This window comes from Heterocephalus glaber, unplaced genomic scaffold (genome assembly GCF_053883595.1).
Source record: "Heterocephalus glaber isolate CG9 unplaced genomic scaffold, H.glaber_assembly_v1.0 deba00001479, whole genome shotgun sequence".
Taxonomy (NCBI): Eukaryota; Metazoa; Chordata; class Mammalia; order Rodentia; family Bathyergidae; genus Heterocephalus; species Heterocephalus glaber.
The window spans coordinates 1,555,634-1,574,852 of record NW_028258316.1 but is presented as its reverse complement, the minus strand read 5'-3'; the positions used below and the strand labels follow the sequence as shown (position 1 = coordinate 1,574,852).

The following is a 19,219-nucleotide window of genomic DNA, read 5'->3' as shown; positions in this document are numbered from 1 at the left end:
GGTACGGCGTGAGCTGTGTAGCTACCCATTTTGGGTTTGGAGACGTTCTCTTCTGGATGTGCACAACAGCCCTGGGAAGCTCAGAAGAGGGTGGCAGCTCCAGGGCCAGGCCTCAGCCATAGACCCACCCTGGGGCAGCGGGGCCTGTGGGGCCTCTTCACCCGCTGGGCAGGAGCACAATGGGACCCCAGATACTGTGCCCAGGAGACCCCTGCACCCCTGCCCACTCAGGTGTAGGTGGGACGAGGAGGTGGACTCGCCCTGGATTCCTGTCTCAGCATGTGTTGTAGTGTGCCACCGTATAGCTTATAATCCATGGCGACCTCTGCCCAGTGCCCACCTCAGCCTTGAGCAGGTCCTGGCACAGGGCAGGTTTGAGATAGCAGGTCCTGGAGGAACCAGGGGCTCCAGCTCTGCCACCTGACGCCCACTTCCTGGGCTCACCCAAAGGGACAGGGCCACCCCACAGCTTTCCTGCCAGCTCATTTCCCAAGCGTCCCTTGTGCAGCACCACCCTGGGGTCTGCCCGGCTACCTGATGGCCCGCTGTCCTGCCTGCTGGTGAGCCTTGGCCAGCTTGCATAGGGCCTGCCCAGCTCAGCCGGGATGGATCAGCATAGACACCCTGCGGGCTTGGAGGTGGTGTGACAGGGGAGGCAGGCTCTGCGCGCAGCCAGCCCTAAAGCCCTTCGCAAATGTGCGCAACAGCTGTTCAACCAAATCCTAGCACCCTTAACGCAAGCTGCGCAGAGGCCCTAGGCCTCCGCGGGTGCCCACTAGCGGGAGCGCGAGGCAGTACCCAGCCCGACGGCGCGGGGGCAGCACTGAGCAGTGGATCGCCCTGGCCCAGCAACCCGCAGCTGCCGTCCCGGCATGCCCTGCGCTTCAAGAGGCGGGACTTCCCGTTCGCGGGCTCAAATTCCGCCGGAAGTATTGTGTCGCGGTCGCCTGGGCGACGGAGTTGGCCCTTGGACTTGGGAGATCTGCGTGCCGGGAAGGCGCGCCGCAGGTGAGGGCCGGGTGGGACAGACCCCGGGCAGGGGACGCTGTCTGCAGGAACGGGCTGCCGAAGCCCGGGAGGTGCGGCGGGGAGACAGGCCCGGTGGGCCGGCGTCCTCGCTGGGGCTGCGCAGTGGCGGCCCGCGCATCCTGCACCCCTAGACCTCGCGAGTTCCCGCGGCCGGCGCACGCAGGACCGGCCCTGGGCCGCGCCGTCCCGGCCTCCGTACCCGGGGGTTGCCAGCGGCTTCTTGCATTAATGGTTTATGGGGTGCGGCCTGAGGGGAGCCGCTGAGCCCGGGTTGCAGCACTGTGCCTGGCCACCCCGTGCGCCTGAAGTCCCCTTGGGAAGTCTGACCTTCTGCCCGCTGGAGAGACAGTCCAGTTGGAAGGGGGCGGCTCTGGTGCCGGGGAAGGCGGCCCGCTGGCTCAGGACTTGAACATGTGACGTTGACCTTTCTGCTTCACCTGAGCGACATGGGGCGAGGTTGGAGGCTGCAGAGGACGTGACATTGGCTTCAAAACACAAGCTGCCCTTCCTCTGAGTCCAGGCCTCCAGGAGAGAGCACCTCCTCCCACCCTGGCCTGCCCGGGGCGATGGCAGCTTTGCAGACCCCTCCTCGCTGGGTGGTCGGCAGGTTGACAAGCTTTTCCCAGCATGAGTGAGGTGCGGGCCTGGCGCACGCGGAGGACGCCTGCTGGCGGGCGTTTTGTATTGTTGCAGATGCCAGGGGATGCCAAGGACAGGGGCGGCTGTTTCTTTGCCTTTTGAACCCCTGTGTACGGGCGTGTGCTTTTCTGGGATATTTTTTTGCCAGTGCCTTATCTTCCCCGCTTTCTCTTTCAGCGTCCTTCCCTTTTCGACTTTGCTCACCACTGTTCCTAAGGAAAAAGCCTCCTGTCTGCTTCAGCGAGTGCTTACGCAGTGTCAGACCTCTGCCTGGTGCTCTTCTGGCTAGAGAGAGCAGGGACAGACTGAGGCTTTCCCCAGGGGTCCTCTTCCGGTGCTGTCCCAGTGCTGTGTCATCTGTCAGGTGCCCTCTGTGTGTCTAGGCCGCGTACGGAGTGCTGAATGCCCCGCCACTGGAGCTGTGGTTTAGATCTCACAGGGCCAGGGGCCTTGTCTTAGTCGGTGGCCACTTTGCCTGCACTCTGCTCTGGGTCGCCAGCTTCCTCATGGCTGGGCTGGGAGCACAGAGGCCAGGCTGGTGGGCCATCTGGCTGCCCATCTGGTCTCCGCCTGTGTTGACTATATCTTGTTTACAGGATGTTGGCCCCTGACAAAACAGAGCACAAAGAAGTTCTTGGGGTCCAGAAGGCTGGCCGGCTACAGCACCAGGGCTGGGCCTGTGCCTCAGTCTCATTCCAGAGAGAGACGTGGCAGCGTGGGATTGGGGCACTCTCTTGTACCCTAATATTGTGTGGTGTGTTTTGGAGGCAGGTGGAAGTCATGGACATAGATGCCGAAAGAGAAAAAATATCGCAGGAGATCAAGGAGCTGGAAAGGATTTTGGACCCCAGCTCCTCCAGCATCCCCGAGGATGTCTCGGAATCGAGTCTTGATTCGGATTCCGATGCAGGTGAGCCCGTGCACCTGGCCTCCTTGGGGCGTGGCTAGACAGCTGTGTGTCCCCGGCAGTCCCTTTGGCCGTGCAGTTTCCTTCCCAGCGTGGCCTGTGCCTTTACCCCACCACATAGCTGGTCCCCGTTCCCCATTGCTTAGCTCCTGACTGTTCACACACCCTGTCCTCCTGCCAACTGCCTGAGCTCTTGGTGAGTGCGCCACCCTGGGAGGAAGGGCTCCCGGCCTCAGCCCACCAGCCTGGACGTCCCTGTGACTCTGGCCCTCTTCCCTGGGCTCCCTGCCCATGCTCCCTCTCCCCGTCTTCTGGTCCCAACACGGTGCACTTGTGTTTCTGACAGAATCGCTGCCTGCTGAGGACTTGAACGTCGCTGGTCCCCCAGGCTTGGTAATGCTGCTCCCCTGCCGGCTGCTAGTTCAGGCTGGCCACCACCCTCCCAAGTAGCCCAGCAGTGTGAACTCCTTTTAGTTTTTCTGCATTGTAAAAGTAACGGGTGTTATAACAACAGGCTGCCACAAAGTACTTATTCTCAAAATGAAAACTGGCCACTGAAATAACCGCTACTAACAGCCTGGTGCATTCCCTAGCCCATGCTGACTCACTCACCTCCTACGCAAGGTCAGGAGAAAGGCCGCGTGCTGTGCCCCATGCCTGCTGTGCTTCCCTTTTCCCAACTTGCCAGTGAGTGTGGAGGAGCACCCAGGACAGTGCCGGCTGGGACTTTGTGGTGCCAGTTGTCATTAACCATTTCTTGTTTGGGATTTTTTTTTGGAAAGACTTTTGTAGTTTGCTTGTTTTTCCCACCACATCTGTCAGGAGGTACAGAGTTGCTTCACATGTTGAGGGGCTACATGGGCCCCCTCGTGGGGGTTGAGGTGGCTCTGTGGTGTGTTGGTGCTTTGCCCCATGGGCATTTTTGCATCTCCAGCTGTGGGCACAGAGCTCTGCAGACCACTTCCTCCCGTGGTGCCGGGGATGGAAGCAATGGGTGATGTCTGCTGCAGCCATTGGAAGCGGCTTGCTTCTTCACACCGACCCCACCCCAGACGTACCCCTCACAGTTGCTGGCCATGACCCTGCCACCCACCAGGGTCGCCTCTTGCTTCTACACTCCGTAGTCTTGTGCCAGAGCTGCCTCCGTGTCCCAGGGCCCAGCAACTGGAACGTGGGCCCGAGCTGGGGCCGTAAGGTGGGGACTGTCCTCACGTCCATGTCCTTACTCGGCATTCCACTCCTCTCCTCCCCGCCCCAGGCAGAAGAGAGGTGGGGTGAAGCCAGCAATGACGAGGAGGACCCCAAGGATAAAGCCCTCCCTGAGGACCCTGAGACCTGTCTGCAGCTGAACATGGTCTATCAGGAAGTCATCCAGGAGAAGCTGGCCGAGGTCAGCCTGCTGCTGGCCCAGAACCGGGAGCAGCAGGTAGGAGGCCTCTGAGCTCAGGCCCACATGCCCTGCACCTGACCGCCCGCCCCCGCCGGGCCCTGTCAGCCTTGCTTCTGTCCCAGGAGGAGATCCTGTGGGGCCTGTCTGGGTCCCAAGGCACCAGGGTGAAGGACAGCAAGGGCCTACCCGCGCACATGTACATCGGACACTTCATGAAGCCGTACTTCAAGGACAAGGTCACCGGAGTGGTGAGTGGCTGGGACCCTGCTGTGGTGAGCACGGCCCGGTGCCCCGAGGAAGGGGCTCCGTCCCCACAGCCTGCGCTGAGTGGACCCAGGCGTCCATGGGTTCTTCAGGGCGACATTCTCCTTCCTCGGTAAAGCCCCCTCGTCCCCGGGTGGGAGATGGCATCCCTGCACGCTGACTTCTGCCTTGGAGTAGGTGGCCTGGGGCATGTTTCCCTGAGGTGGCACCAGCCAGTCGGCAAGTCCTCATCACAGAGCCCGTTGCTGCTGGTGGCAGGCCTTGCTGCCTGTCCCTCCTGCAGCCGCTGGCCACCTCATGGCAGCAGTCCCAGGCACAGGAGGCTGGCAGGAGGGAAAGGGGGCTCTGGGCCCCGCACTTGCCTGCAGCACAGCCCGCCATGTCGCAGTGCCGCACACTCTGACACAGGGGCCTCCTGCCAACGAAGACACCCGGGAGAAGGCCGCCCAGGGAATAAAAGCTTTTGAGCAGCTCCTGGTGACCAAGTGTAAGCCTTGTCTGGGTCCTTGAGCATGGGAACTGGGAGGGGGAGGCCTTTGCAGTTCACAGACCCGTCTCCTGCGGCCTTGACCCCTGGCTTCCCCACCACGAGCAGGGTCCTTTTGAAGATGCTGGCCACCAGGGCCAGGCCGCCCCTCGCTTCCTGTCTCTCTCCCACCTTCCCTGGGAACAGCCATCCCCAAAGGCCCTGCTGGGAGCTCCTGCTGGGCCTTGGCTGGGTCATTGGCTGGACAGAGGCTGGAGTGTGGGCCTGGCTGCTGCCCACCTTCTGTCTGAAAGGGCCTCAGTGTGGTGCCCCTCCCACGGGGCCCAGGACTGGGGAGGGAGGGCGCAGTGTGCACCCCAGGCACACAAGAGGCCGCCTGACGTGCCGTCCTCCTCAGGGAAGCACTGGGAGAAGGCCTTGCTCAGAAAGTCAGTGGTGAGCGACCGCCTGCAGCGCCTGCTCCAGCCCAAGCTGCTGAAGTAAGTCTGGAAAGGGGCCCTGCAGCTTTCCTGAGGCTGGGGTGGGACAGACAGGCTCCTGCCCCTCGCTGCCCTCTGCACCTGGAGGGCTCCCCACAGCCAAGCTCCGCCCACCTGTGAAGGAGCTGCCCTGTGTCCTGGCCAAGTGCTCAGCTATGTGGCTCAAGCAGTTTCTGTTTGGCTTCTGCTTCCCCCATGAGGATGGGGCTGTCCACAAAGCCTGTGGATGTGCGGATGGGGACATCGTGTAACCACTAACCACAGGGCACCCACCATGCCACCTGGGGTGCGGGGTACTGCCATGTGCTAATCGTGTTTGGGTCACGTGTTTGGAGTCAGGTGGCACCTGTCTGTTCATGACCCTTGGACCCATGCCCAGCACCTGCGTGGCCCAGAGTCAGGGTCAGTGTCTTTGGGACCCAGCAGTAGGGCAGGCGGGGTCTGGGCACTGGGTGCTTCCCCAGCCCCCTCGAGGCTTCCATGTGGTCAGGGTTTGTGGCCCTGGTGGATGGTGTAGGGCGGTCCCTCCCATGGGTTCCCTCACTGGCCCTTGCAGGGCAGCAGGTGTCTGTCTGCTCTGCCCCTGTTCAGCAGCCCTGGCCAGGCTGTGAAATACAGGACAGCTGGTAGGCACCAAGGCTGGTGCCCTGGGTGACATCGTGCCAGTCCTAGGGACACCCCAGAGGAGAGCTGCAGTGAGGGGTCAAGGCAGCAGAGAAAGGCAGGTGTGAGCGCAGGCCCAGCCTGGCCCAGCCCAGCCCTGCGCCCCTCCGCGCAGCACCGTCCATAGCCTTCCTGACTCTGCCCTGCCTTGCAGGCTCGAGTACCTGCACCAGAAGCAGAGCCGGGTTTCTGGCTCACCAGAGAGGCAGGCCCTGGAGGAGCAGGCCAGGTGTGCAGAGCAGGAGATCCAGGACATCAAGTGAGCGGGGCCTTCTGGGTCTGGGGGTGGCCACAGGCCAGCGTGACACCAACACCCTGTCCCTTCCTCCAGCCAGCTCCCAGAGGAGGCCTTGCTGGGGAGCAGGCTGGACCCCCACGACTGGGAGAAGATTTCCAAAATCAATGTAAGTGGGGGTGGGGCCAGGCCAGCTTCCCTGAGGCTGAGCATGGGTCGGAGCAGGAAGTCAGGCTGTATGCGCCCTGGTGCCCCAGCCCACTGTGGTCCTCTGGCCATGTGTGTGTCTAGCAGTCAGGAGGAGCCGCCGTAGCCTTGGGCCCTCCCTGCCCAACCTGAGGCCCCTCTGAGGTGGGTGATCTCAGAGGCTCCTGGCTTTGCATTTGGGGCCAGGTGAATTGGACGGAGGTTCCACTTCCTGCTGGGCCAGATGTGCTGGCCACAGAGGCAGCTCAGCCCAGAGTCGTCCTGGGCGTGGGGTTCGGGTCGGAGCCCCAGCAGGCTGTGCCCCCTGTGCAGTTTGAAGGTGGCCGCAGTGCAGAGGAGATCCAGAAGTTCTGGCAGAGCTCTGAGCACCCAAGCATCAACAAGCAGGAGTGGAGCGAGGAGGAGATGGGGCAGCTGATGGCCATTGCTGCTGCACATGGGCACCTGCAGTGGCAGCTGGTCGCCGAGGAGCTGGGGGTAAGGACGGGCCGGGACCGGGCCCTTGGACCCTCCGGGCTGTGTGTCTGACCCCACAGCCGGGAGCAGGCGTGGGGCTCGGCTTCCCGCCACTTTTGGGCTCAGGCGCGAGTGCCTGGGCCTGCCAGAGCTACTGTTGATCTTCTGACCTTGCAAGGGCTCTCCGGGGCCTCTGGTCTTTAATGACGAAGGCGTCTGAGGCCAGGCTTCTGAGAAGAGTGTGGCATGGAGCATTCTTTCCGTCAGTTTCTAGAGAATCTATAATTTTGGCTTTTGCTGCCCTTTGAACCTGAGGTTTTTCTGGGAATGTGGTTTCCCATCTTTAAGTAGATTTCCTGGAACCCCTGCAGTATTTATTCTGTGTTCACTGAGTCATACCCCAAGAACGTGGTGTGCGGTCTCCACTTTTGTTTTTTTTGTTTTTTGGGGTTTTTTTTGGTACCAGGGATCGAACTCTGGTCCTTGCACTTGGGCAGCAGGCTGCAAAACCACTGAGCTAAATCCCCGGCCTGAGTCTCCATTTTTAAAAGCTGTGTCACTTGCTTTGTGGCAGAGGACACAGTTGTAACACTCAAAACTGAACTCGCAAAACAACTTTTTTCAAAAAAAGATGTTCTCGGGCCACGGATTTGGCTCAGTGGTTATGGCCCCTGCTTCGCAAGCCCAAGGTCCCAAGTTCAATCCCCGGTTCCAAAAAAGAAGCATGTTCTCAGCAGGCACAGTGATACACCCGTGTAGTCCCAACACTGGGTAGGGCTGAGGCAGGAGGATTCTGAGTTTGAGGCCAGCCTGGGCTGCATAGCAACTCCACATCTTCTCAGGGCAGGAGAAGAAAGCACATTCTCAAACTGTAGGCCTGGGGCTCTGCCAGGCCTTGGAGTGGAGCTGGCTTATCCTGGCCCTTGCCCTCTGGCGTGGGTGTTTGGAAAGTTGTGTTCTGCTGTCATGTACAACCTGACAGAGCAGCGCTGAGGGTCGGCTCTCTCATGCATCTTACTAGTTGTGCTTGCTGTGCAGTTTGGTGCACATACCTTTGCGGTTTCTTCCTTTTTTTCTTTTTTTGGTATCGGGGATCGAACTCAGGACTTTGCACTTGCCAGGCAGGCGCGGTGCTGCTGAGCTGCATCCCCGGCCCCACTCCCCAGTGTTTTTATGAAAGCAGCGTGGGGCTGGACAGGCCTGCAACCCCCTGACATTCCAGCCTTTGCCATCAGCCGCTGTGTGGGGCACCCATTGGTGTTCCTCGTGTGAGCACAATGGCTTGGGCCCTGTACCCTCCCTGGCGGCATCCTCCTGCCCTTTGCTGCTGCCGGGCCATCCGCTCTGTACGCCACTGGGTCTGCTGTCCATGGGCTACACACTTACACCTGCTTCCTGTGGTCGGCAGCTTCCCCCTGGGACTCTTCCTCCCCGAGAATCAGTCCAGCCGACCTAAGGTCTGGGCAGGCCCAGCCATCCAGGCCCTCTGTTTGTGGCTCCCCACACAGGCTGCAGCCGAGAGCCTCACCACTGCCTAGACTTTTCTCCTCAGAGGGTGCCAGGCCGCTGACAGCTGGGGCCCTGCGACCTGGGGTCTCTGATTTTCATGGTTCAGAAAGCTGCCTGCCCAGGTGCAGGGAGGGGACAGGCCCCTGTGTGCTGGGCCGCATGTGTCGGTGCCTGCAACACACAGTCTGGCTGGGATGCTGCTGGTGCATCCTGAGCCGGAAGGCCACTATGCGTAGACGTGCTAGGGTGGTGGCCAGAGTCCTGGGGACCTTTGCTGTACAGCTCAGGGAGCACAGCCCAGAAGCCCTCTGTGCTGGGCAGCATGCCTGGGGGACGGGGTAAGGTGAGGGTTGGATCGGGCCCTGGGAAGCCCCTTCCCAGGAGGGGTCGAGGGTGCAGAGCAGGTCTGTTTGGGGGTCACACCCTCCCAAGGGCGTCTCCGGAGCTACAGGCTCCATACCAGGACAGTGCCAGTGTCCTGTGTCGCAGCTGCCCACCTTGGTGGTTGGGAGCTAGAGAGGCTGCATGGTGCCCTCCACAGGTGTTCCCCCTTCCCGTGCGCAGTCCTGGTGTGCTTGAGGGCATCGAGTTAGTCTTGCAGCTTAGTGCAAACAATTGCGCCCTCTCCTCTGGCCTTCCTGGTCCTGGGTAGGGGTCCGCTGTGTCCACCTTGGCGGGGCTGGAAGAGAAGGCTCCCTCAGCACCCATAGCTGCTCTGGGGCAGGCCCAAGCCCAGTATTCCTGTGTTTCTCTTGGTCTTGGGAAGACCGGCCGCAGCGCCTTCCAGTGCCTGCAGAAGTTCCAGCAGCACAACAAAGCCCTGAAGCGCAGTGAGTGGACTGTGGAGGAGGACCGCATGCTCACGCAGCTGGTGCAGCAGATGCGCGTGGGGAGTCACGTCCCCTACCGCAAGAGTAAGCCGCGTGTGCGAGGCCCGGGGCAGAGGAGGGCAGGGCTGTTTTCCCCAGGCTCTGTGCAGCTTGATTTCTGCAGACCAGAGACTTCCGCTGGCCCCTCTGGGTGGCGATGTCTGGGCCACCACGGGTCCCCCTTTGCCCAGTTGTCTGCTATGCGGCAGGCAGCATCTCCGCCCCAGAGACCCTATCTGTAGTTGCCCCCAGCCGACCCCGTGTCCCCAGCTGCCCCTGTGTCCCCACCTGACCCCTCTGTCCCCAGTTGTCTACTACATGGAAGGGAGAGACTCCATGCAGCTGATCTACCGGTGGACCAAGAGCTTGGATCCTAACCTGCGAAAAGGGTTCTGGGCCCCAGATGAAGATGCTGTGAGTCCACGGAGAACTGTCCCCTGAGGCCGGCTTGCTGTCCTGGGTGACTCTGTGCCCACGAGGCATCGCTCATCGCCTGCTGTGCCCTGCAGAAGCTGCTGCGAGCAGTTGCCAAGTATGGGGAGCAGGATTGGTTTAAGATCCGGGAGGAGGTGCCAGGTAGGAGCGATGCCCAGTGCCGAGATCGGTGAGTTGCACGGGGGCTTGTGTGGGTGGCAGGCGAGGTGACGGGCCCGGAGTGGTGGCTGTGCTGGGGGGGACGTGGCCTGAGGGGCTTCACTTGCTGAGGTCCACCCAGCTGGGAAGGGGGCTGTGGGCTCCGCGGTGTTTTTCCTGTATTCTGTGTTCATGCCGCTTACAGCCAGAGCAAGATGCTGGCTGCTCCTGCTCCCTGGGCGCAGCTCTCCTGAGCCGGCCGGCAAGTCCTCCCTGTCGCTGGTGGGCCAGCCCCACGCAGCAGCTGCAGCCTCCTTCCTTCCTTTCCTCACTCGTCTCCCTTTTAGCAGCTCGTGGACCTCACAACTCCTTAGAGTGTGTGGGTCAGCGGTTTTTAATGTTCACTGAGCTGTGTGATCATTGCCACAGTCAACTTTAAAACTTTGTGGCACTAGGCTTTGAACCCAGGGCCTTTGCACTAAGCTATGCCCCCAGCCCTTTGTTAATGTTTTATTGTGAGACATGGTCTCACTTAAGTTGCCCAGGCCGGGCTCAAAATGCAATCCTCCCCAAGTGCTGGGTTGGCAGGTGTGCGCCACCGCGCCCAACTATCAACTTTAAAACGTTTTGACCATCCCAGAAAGAAACTCCACTCCACAGTTACACAGCACCCAGTTCAGTAAGGCCAAGGCCAAAGTCTTGAATGGCCGCCTCTGTGAGGATAGTCAGTGGGCTCACGAAAAGATGCCCAGCATCTCAAGTACAGGGTCACAGCGGGATCCACTTTACCACCTCAGGGTAGCGTGGCTTTTTCCTGAGAGAGAGCGATGGGCATGAAGAAGTTGGAGCCCTCATGTACTTTGGCAGCCATGTTGGATGGTGTGTGGAAAACGGGAGGTTCCTCAAAGCGTGGAACACAGGACGATGCCCCAGACAGTCAGCTGGCGTGAACCCCAGGGAAACGGTAGCCCAGCCACACACCGATGCTGCTCAACACACTCACAGTGTGGTCCACAGGGTGGACAAGGAAAGTGATGTAGACACTCAGTGGAGTATTGCTCAGCCTTTGGAGGAACTTTGAGGCCACACATGTGAATCCAAAGTGCATTCTGAGCGAGTCTGCAGGTTCTCACGTAGACAGGAAGCTGGTTCTTCCGGGTGTAGCCCTCCAGGTGGAGTGGCTGGGACCGACAGTCCCCACATTGATCCTTCGAGGGACCAGTGGACTCTGGCAAAGTAGTCAGACCACCTTATGTCCACCAGCAGCCATGAGGGGCCCCGTTTCCCCCATGCATGCCAACGCCCATTCTCAACTGTCCTGTGACAGCAGCTGGCCTTGTGGCCTCTTGGGGTGAAGCAGCACCTCAGTGTGACCCAGCTTTGTGTTTCCCGGGCCTGGCTGGCCGGAGTGTGTCCAGCGTACGCCTGCTGGCCATCTGTGTCCATCTCGTTTCTTGTCATTCTGGACCCAGCTCCTCAGCAGCTACTGTGCCCACCTGTGGCTTGTCTTTCTCGATGGTGCCCTTTGAAGCAGAAAAGTATTAATTTTCGATGAAGTCCTATGTATGTGTTGTCCTTGTACTTTGGGTGCTGCGTCTAAATCACGGCAGAAGCTGGGCAGCAGTGGGAGGCCTCAGTGTCTAAGACGTCCCTTCGTCTCGGCGTCCCTTTCAGGTATCTGAGGAGATTACACGGCAGCTTGAAGAAGGGCCGATGGAGTGCGAAGGAGGAGGAGCAGCTGACTGAGCTGATAGAAAAGCATGGCGTTGGTGGGTGTGGGAAGCGCGCTGTGTGCTTTGTGCGGGCATCACACTCGGGGCAGATGTGCAGAGGTGTCAGGGGCTCTGGGGGCCCAGGCTCCTGCCGGGTCAGCTCTGTCACTGTCCTGACTGGGGCTGGGCCCCCATACAGATGTGCTTGTTTTCGGGGCTGGGGTGGAACCCAGGGCCTCACTCTCGGGCCAGGCGAGCGGCCTGCCACCGAGCCACACCTGCTGCAGACCTTGTGTTTGCCTTGGGGAACTCGCACATTTAGGCAGAAGGAAGGACTTCGGAGCAAGGCTCCTCCTCAGCCAGCTGCGCCCCACGCCCGCTCCTTGGCCTGTGCATGGATCCCCTCGGGAGACGGTGTCCTCCAGGCTGCCACCCTGTGCCGCCAGCTGCTATGCCTGCGCAGAGTCACGCCCGGCTGCCGCCCGTGCCCTGTGTCTTCACAGTCCTGTGTCTGCCCCTGTAGCAGGGGCCGCAGCCATTTCCCCGAAGAGTGGCTCGTAGTTATGCAGCCAACCTTTCATCAGCGGATGTTCAAATTAATTTTCATTGTTTTGCCCCCAGGGAGGAGTGAGCAAGTGGTTTTAGCTAAAGCTTTGCTTACTTTTATAGCATTTCCTTAGAATAAACCCTAGCCATGGAATTGCTAGGTTTAAGGGTGGCACACACAATACAGACTCCCGTCACCCGTGGTCTTACTGCGCTGTGGAGCAGAGAGCCACGTTCCACCCAGTGCTGTATGACAGACAGATTGCCCTACTGTCCCCTGGGAACCGGGGATAGATGTGCACGGTAGGTGGGGACCATATAGATGGTTTCACTCAGTTGTACGTTTGCCGGAGCTGCCCTGAGAGGCTCATCGCCCCCTGGGAATCAGGCGCTGCCATGTTGCGGGTGCACCCCACTTCTGCTGAGCCTGTGAGGGGGGCAGGAAGCCCGTGGACAGGCCCAGGCTCTGGGACACAGGTGCCCTTCTCCCCAAGCTGGTCATTGGGTGCCACCAAAGACTGTTGGCAGGAAACAGTTTCCATGTGGTTTTTCCTTTTAGGTCACTGGGCCAAAATTGCCTCTGAACTCCCCAACCGGTCTGGCTCCCAGTGTCTGAGCAAGTGGAAGATCATGGTTGGGGTGAGGTGCTTGCCCAAGTCGGGGCTCCCTGCCAGTCAGACGGGTCCCTGTCACCTGGGGACCTGCTGGGGAGGACCAGGACGAAGGTGGTGGCATGTAGTTTCTGGCCCTGCTGTGTCTTCTTCCGGGCACCCTGCCGCCAAGGCTGTCCTGTCCCCAGGGCCGGGCTGCCTGCCTGTTGTCCCTAAGTGGCCCGTTCCCCAACTAGAAGAAGCAGAGGGTGCAGAGGCGGCGGCGGCCGCGCCCCAGGGTCTGGTGGAGTTCCAGCAGCAGTGGCAGCGGCAGCAGCAGTGGGGACAGCGATGGCAGCCACAGCAGCAGTGGGGACAGCGATGGCAGCCACAGCAGCAGCAGCAGTGAGGACTCCGAAGTGGAGCTGGAGGAGCCCCAGGAGGCAGGCAGCATGCCGCCATCCCTGCAGTACGTGGTGCCTGATATGGACCTGTGGGTTCCTGCCCGGCAGAGCGCCAGCCAAAAGCCTGAAGCCTCCCCGATGGCCCTGGCTCCCGGGGAGGAGATGAGGCAGGCACAGGTGTCCTCCAGGGTCCACGGCACCCACTCAGCAGATGCCCCCCGCACGAGCCTGGAGGAGCCGGCCCGAGAGGTGGGCCCTGGGGCGCCCCGCATGTGTGCAAGGGAGGGGGGTGCTGGGCTCGGGGGTCACGGAGGCTGGTACTTTGGGGCAGTGTGGCAGCCTGGTCCCCGGCCACGTCCCCTGCTTAGACTGTCCTGCCTCTGGCCAATGAGAGCTGCCTGCGGCAGTGGCCTTCGTAGCAGCTGGCAGCCTCTGCTCTGCCAACACGTTTGCTCTGGAGGCCACGAGGGCGGGCTGGCTCAGGGACACCCGGGCCGGGAGGGCCTCTGAAACGCTTGGCCTCTGAGCTCGGAGAGGGCCGGTGCAGGCAGGAGCTGTGGCCCGTGTGGTCTCCCCGTACAGGGCCCTGTCCGTGCGCTTCTGCCTGCCCCTGTGTTTGAGGACTTGGGCGCTGGGTGTAGGCACAGCCCTGGCATCCCTGGCCTGCCTGGCAGTGGTGGCAGGGCCAATGTAGCCCCAGAGCACATCCCACCCCACCGCGGTCACGGGGCCAGGCGGCTGTCCTGGGAGCCAGGCCTCGGGGACCTGCCACCTCCTCACGGGAGGCCCTGCCTGAGCACCGCACACTCTTCCCAGGCAGCACCCACACATGCACTTAGGCCCTGCCCAGAGGTGTCCACCTGAGGTGTCCATGCGGTGGCCTCAGGCCTGTGGTCTTTTCAGGGTGGGCAGCGTTTGCTGAAAGTGCCCCTGGAGCTGGTGCAGGGGGTGCTCAGGACCAGCACGGCCGCCCGGAGCTACACACTGGTGAGGGCCTGGGCGCACGCTCACTCTCGTGACCTCTACCCCCCAGTGCCCCTGTCCTGTCTGCCACGGCCTAGGCAGTGGGGCCACTGGATGCCTCCACGTCTGGGAGCCCACATGCCTATCTTCTGCCCGCAGGAGAGGCTGAGGCAGCTGCCACTGCCTGGCTCACCCCCTGGGCCTGGCCCTGGTGACAGCAAGGCTGGGCCCCACCCGCACCTGCGGCAGCTGTGGCACGGAACCTTGCAGAACAGGCAGCAGCGCCGGAGACGCGCTCTGCACCGGCGGTTCCTGGAGCACAGGCTGCTGCTGGCCGTGGCGCCCTGGGTGGGCGACGTCACCCTGCCCTGCACACAGGCTCGCCAGAGGCCCGTGGGGGCACGGATTCGAGGTGCCCTTGTCTGAGGGAGGACCTGGGATGGGGGGAAGGGGCACATCCCGCCCAGGGCACAGGGTCTGATGGGGGTCACTGGCAGTGGGTCACGCCTGAGACAGGCCCTCGGCTCTGAAGGCAGGAGGAAGTGGTCAGGACCCTCCACCCTGTCTTCAGGGCCAGGAAGGGCAGCCGGATGTGGGGGAAGACATAGAGGGACCTGCCCTCCATCCACCCATGGCTGTGGGGCGCTCTCGGGTGACAGGAGGGCAGCTCCGTGGCCGGAGCCCCTGTCCACATGTGGCCTTGTCCCCTAGCCGATGGCATCAGGACACAGCTGGAGCAAGTCCACCTGGCCAGCACCCCCGTGTTCACACTGTGCATGCAGGTGAGCTCCCAGCACGCACGGCGACAGCTTTTGTTCTTTGGTGAAGGTCTGAAGGTGGCAGCGGGGCTCTCCCTTGCAGTCTGCTTATCTGAGGCTTTAGACCCTGGGAAACTGCTGTGGCCGCACCTCCCCGCAGAGCTGTGTGGAAGGGGCAGCTGGCCGTTGAGCACTCCCTGCCCCCATGGATGAATCAGCGTCCCCGGCAGGGGGATGAAGATGGGGTGGGGACCTGGGGGAGCCGTGCTGGGCCCTGTCAGAAGGAAGGGAGGACTGAGCAGCCTGCGGACCCAGACCCAGGCCCAGGCAGTGTGTGGTGCTCCCCGGGCTCTGCCTCTGTCCACTGCACACCCCATGTCTCATCTGTCCCTCCAGCTGCTGCAGATCGATGCTGCTGGCTGCATGGAGGTTGTTCGGGAGAGGAAGGCCCAGCTGCCCACGCTGCCCCCGCCTGGTGCCCAGGGCCCCCCACCACATCCTCTGCAGGTAGCGGACAGTTGTCAGGGGTGAGGGGTGAGGGTGGGTGCAGCCTGGGGCCTGGCTCCAGCTGTTACATGTGCTGTGGGCCGGGTACAGGTGCTGAGCTTGCATCCCCCACGACCCCACCCACCACACACCACGTGGGAGCTGGGGCGCCAGACTCACAAGCAGGCGGTGGGAGGCCCTGCCCCGGAGCCCCATCACCTAGGGGTAGGGAAAATCACATCACTGGTGTCTGAGGGCCACACACAACTCTGGTCCCTGCAGGCCACAAACCCGCACTGCCCCGGCCACCAGGATGCACCTGGCCAGGGTGCCTGTGGGAGGCGCTGCAGCACCTGGCTCTCAGCTGTCAGGGTGGGGTGTGGCAGGGTCCCGGAGGACTGTGCTGGCTGACTCACCCCTTCCTTTTCAGGTGCCCTCTGGAGCCTCAACCCCCCCAGGTACCGCCTCTGCATTCTGGGCGGGGGGGGGGGGTGCGGGGGGCTCATGCACCTGCCATGCATTTGGGCCCAGGTAATGGCCCAGTGTCTTTTTGTCAGTCCCAGGGCCCAAGGCCACCTTAGCAAGGGCCAGCCCTGCTGGCTGCCATGGTTGCTGGCTGCAGAGCCAGGTGGGGCTGGGTCGAGGGCAAGAGCAGCCGGCCGAGGCTCAGCTCAGGGCGCTTAGGGGCTGCGAGGCCAGAGACCTGGGACTGGACAGCTGGAGCCCCTCCCGGCCGCAGCAGGGCTCCCCGTCAGGTGGTGTCCGTCCTCCGCAGGCTGCCACCCTCACCATGCGCCAGCTCAGAATGTCACAAAGAGCACGGACTCGGGGAGCGCAGGGCTCAGGTCCTCCTGCCCAGCCAAGTCCACCCCCGCCCAAGCGCCCATGCCGGCCCCGCAGGGGCCCCGGCCCAGGCCGAAGACTGTGTCACAGCTGCTCCGAGAAAAGCGGCTCCGCGAGGCCCCCGCCAGGAAGGGCCCCCCGGGCCCCGGGACTCTTGCACCCCAGCTGCTGATCTCACCTGTGGTCCTCCAGCAGCCCCTCCTGCCCGCCCGCCAGGGTCCCCCAGCCGTGGCCCCCGCTGTCGCAGGCACAGGGCTCTCTGGGTCCACGGCTGCCAGCACAGGCACTGCTGGCTCCTGGCAGGCAGTGGGGACTTCAGCCAAAGAGAAGGACCAGCGCCCACCCGCCGCACGAGCCCTGCCACTTGCTCCCACCCTGGGCTCTGGCCAGGTCCCTGCAGACTGCCCTTCGAGCAGCCCAGGACAGTCTCAGGCCCCCACCACGACTCGGAAGCAAGGCCTGCCTGAGGTTCCAGCCTTCCTGCCTGCAGCCCCGAGCCCCACTCAGCTGCCCATGCAGCCCCTCAGCCTGACACCTGCCGTGGCCGCCAGCCTCCCCTTGTCTGTCACCTGGGTGCTCACAGCCCAAGGTCTGCTCCCCGTGCAGGTGCCTGCTGTGCTGGGCCCCCCCAAGCTGGGGCCGATGCCCGCCCCCGCCAAGAGGCCGGCACCACCGCCACGCCCTCCCACCGAGACTCCTGCTCCCCCTGGTCAGCCCCCTGCCAGTGTGGGTACCGAGGCAGCCCCTTCATCCAGCACAGACCGCTCAGGCCCCCCGGCGTGCCCCCCACCCAAGACTTGTGCAGGAGCACATGGTGCTGATCCCCGTGTCCTTGGGGAGGCCCAGGTGGCCCAGCAGGCATCGGTGCCCAGGATGTCCTCCCAGGCCAACCACCCTGAAATGAAGGCCCCGCAGCCTGGCCAGCCGCCCACCGGTGATGGCCCCAGCCCCAGGAGTGGCCCAGGAGGGACGACGGCAGCATCCAGCGGGGCGCTGGGCCTGGAGAGGCCACCCCTGCCTGGGCCCGAGAAGCAGGCCCTGGACCTGGCCCTGGTTTGCCTGGATAGTGAGGTGGCCACATGGGAGCCGTGGCTGCGGGGTCGACGGGGCGTGTGCGTGCCCCCCCTGGAGACCAGGCTGCCCTACCAGCCCCCTGCCCTGTGCACCCTGCGGGCCCTGTCCAGCCTCCTGCTCCGCAGAGCGGCCCTGGAGCGCAAGGCCTCCTCGTTGGCGTCCGATGGGGCAGCCGGGCCTGGAGCGTGGCAGGTCTCACTGGAGTGGGTGCGGAGGCAGCTGCAGGACAACCCGGCCTACCTCTTACTGAAGGCTCGCTTCCTGGCGGTCTTCACCCTCCCTGCGCTCCTGGCCACCCTGCCCCCCAACGGCATCCCCACCACCCTCTCGGCAGCCACGAGGACGGGCCCTGAGACCGAGGACGAGGACCTCCTGAGCGAGCCGGAGCCCGGGGATGGGGACAGGCACAAGCGGCCGTGCTGCACATCCCATGGGATGCAGGCCAGGCCAGTGCCCAGGAGCCCTGAGCAGGTGAGCACGCTGATAGCCCTGGCCTTCCCCCACGCAGGGCGCCTGCATGGCTGCAGGTTCTCAGAAGAAGCAGCCTCCCAAGAAGAACTGGTAACAGAAGTGTGTGGGGCTGTCTATCCTCCTGGCTCTACACTGTGGGCCCCCACACAGCCTCCCCGTTACCAGGGGGGTCTCAGGCATTTGTGCCCAGCCCGCAGGTGGCACGGCCTCTGTCCCTGGTTGTCCTTGGCCAGTGTGAGGTGGTGCCACCCTGGGTTCCAGGCTTCCAGGCCCATGTGGCCTGGGGAAGGAGGCTCCTGTGCCCCTCTGCAGCTGCCCACCCCTGTTCCTCTGCCAGTGGCCCTACGTTGGAAAATAGGCCGCCCCCCACTCAGGTCTCCTTTAAGGGGACTGGAGACCCCATTAGGGGAGAGGACAGCAGAAAGCTGGGGCCTGTGTGGACCCGGGAAGGCCTGGCTCAGCCCTCCTGCTGGGGCTCAGGCGTCCCTGGTGTCTGGGTAGGGGCACTGTCCTAAGCTCCTTCTCCCCACCCCACTCCCTGTTCTGTCCCCAGGCGGCCTCACTCTTCCCTTACCTGGGGTTTTATTTCAGGGAACTCTAGAATCCAGTGAGGGCCTCGTCTCCTGCCCAGATGCCTCTGACGACCTGGACGTGCTCAGGACCCGGCACAGCCGGCACGCCCGGAAGCGGAGGCAGCAGCTGTAAGCCACAGGTGAGGCCCTCGGAGGCAGCCCGCATCCAGGAAGAGGCAGTGCCTGGAGCACAGGACAGTGGAGTTCAGTGGGCGGGCTAGGCCTGTCTCAGAGGCCTTCCTGGGTCATTTATCCCACCCTGTCCTATCTTCCCCACCCAGGGCTCTCCCACCCCTTCCTGCCGGCTGCTTAGCACCCCGCCGACTGAGACCCCTTCCCTCCCCGACTATGATCTCAGCACCTCAGACTTCCTCCTGGCCTCTCCCAAGGTGGCACTGCTAGCCTGGCATCTGTTTTGATATCCCTCCGACGGTGTCTGCCTGCCATACACATGGTCGGTCCATGTGGTTACCCGCTGCCCCTCCACGACCACGCGCCCACAGCACTGCACAGTCCCTGGGACCCAGGGCCTGCACACAGATGCCTGGGGCCCTGAGCGCATCCTGGTCGAGACCAGAGGGAAGGCAGGTGGGCTGGAGTGGGCAGGGCCAGAGAGGAAGCGGGACCCTGAAGGCTGTCCAGGAGGTTGCAGGTGGCCAGACAGTGCAGCTGGCTGGGCGTCTAGCTGGAGCCTGGGCCCGCACACACCAGAGCTCCTCCGTTTCAGCACAAGGACTCCTGGGGCGCAGAAGCCCACGCCTGCCACCAGCAGAGGCAAGGCCACCCCTCTGCAGAGGACGCAGCTGGAGGCCAGGGGCTGCTGGCCACAGACTGACCTCTCCACACGGTGACCAACCTGTCACAGCTGGCCCCAGCGCGAGTCCAGGTGTTTGAAGGAGCAAACTAAATGCCGTTTTTTAATGAAAAGCAAGACAGGCTTTTGTGGTTTTGTTCTGAGCACTGGGCGGTGTGCCCATCTCAGGTTACCAGCCTGGGCCTCTGCAGTCACTGCAGTCAGCTCCGGGGGTGCCCCTAGCCCCACCATGGCATCCTCAGCCTCCTGCACCTGGCCACAGACCCTGCGCCTCATGGA

At 62.8% G+C, this 19,219-nt stretch overlaps 1 protein-coding gene across 5 annotated transcripts; it reads left to right on the top strand.

Annotated features, from left to right (window-relative positions):
• The first annotated feature begins 846 nt into the window (after positions 1-846).
• Positions 847-19,057, top strand: Snapc4 (small nuclear RNA activating complex polypeptide 4). Of its 5 annotated transcripts, none has more exons than XM_087182677.1 (24): positions 847-1,008; positions 2,440-2,578; positions 2,922-2,968; positions 3,834-4,001; positions 4,088-4,213; positions 4,638-4,716; positions 5,114-5,195; positions 6,013-6,117; positions 6,190-6,262; positions 6,613-6,777; positions 9,032-9,179; positions 9,442-9,548; positions 9,644-9,738; positions 11,382-11,476; positions 12,525-12,604; positions 12,813-13,208; positions 13,863-13,946; positions 14,082-14,334; positions 14,634-14,704; positions 15,077-15,187; positions 15,597-15,624; positions 15,942-17,554; positions 18,146-18,266; positions 18,854-19,057. In XM_087182677.1, exons 2-23 carry the CDS (start codon positions 2,449-2,451, stop codon positions 18,257-18,259), a joined length of 4,170 nt encoding a protein of 1,389 aa, XP_087038803.1. In that variant the 5' UTR covers positions 847-1,008; positions 2,440-2,448; the 3' UTR covers positions 18,260-18,266; positions 18,854-19,057. The 5 variants fall into 5 exon arrangements, with proteins under 5 accessions (XP_087038803.1, XP_004848968.3, XP_021117353.2 ...); XM_004848911.4 differs by having other exon boundaries at positions 912-1,008; positions 2,436-2,578; XM_021261694.2 differs by having other exon boundaries at positions 912-1,008; positions 2,436-2,578; positions 18,408-19,057.
• Positions 19,058-19,219: the final 162 nt, after the last annotated feature.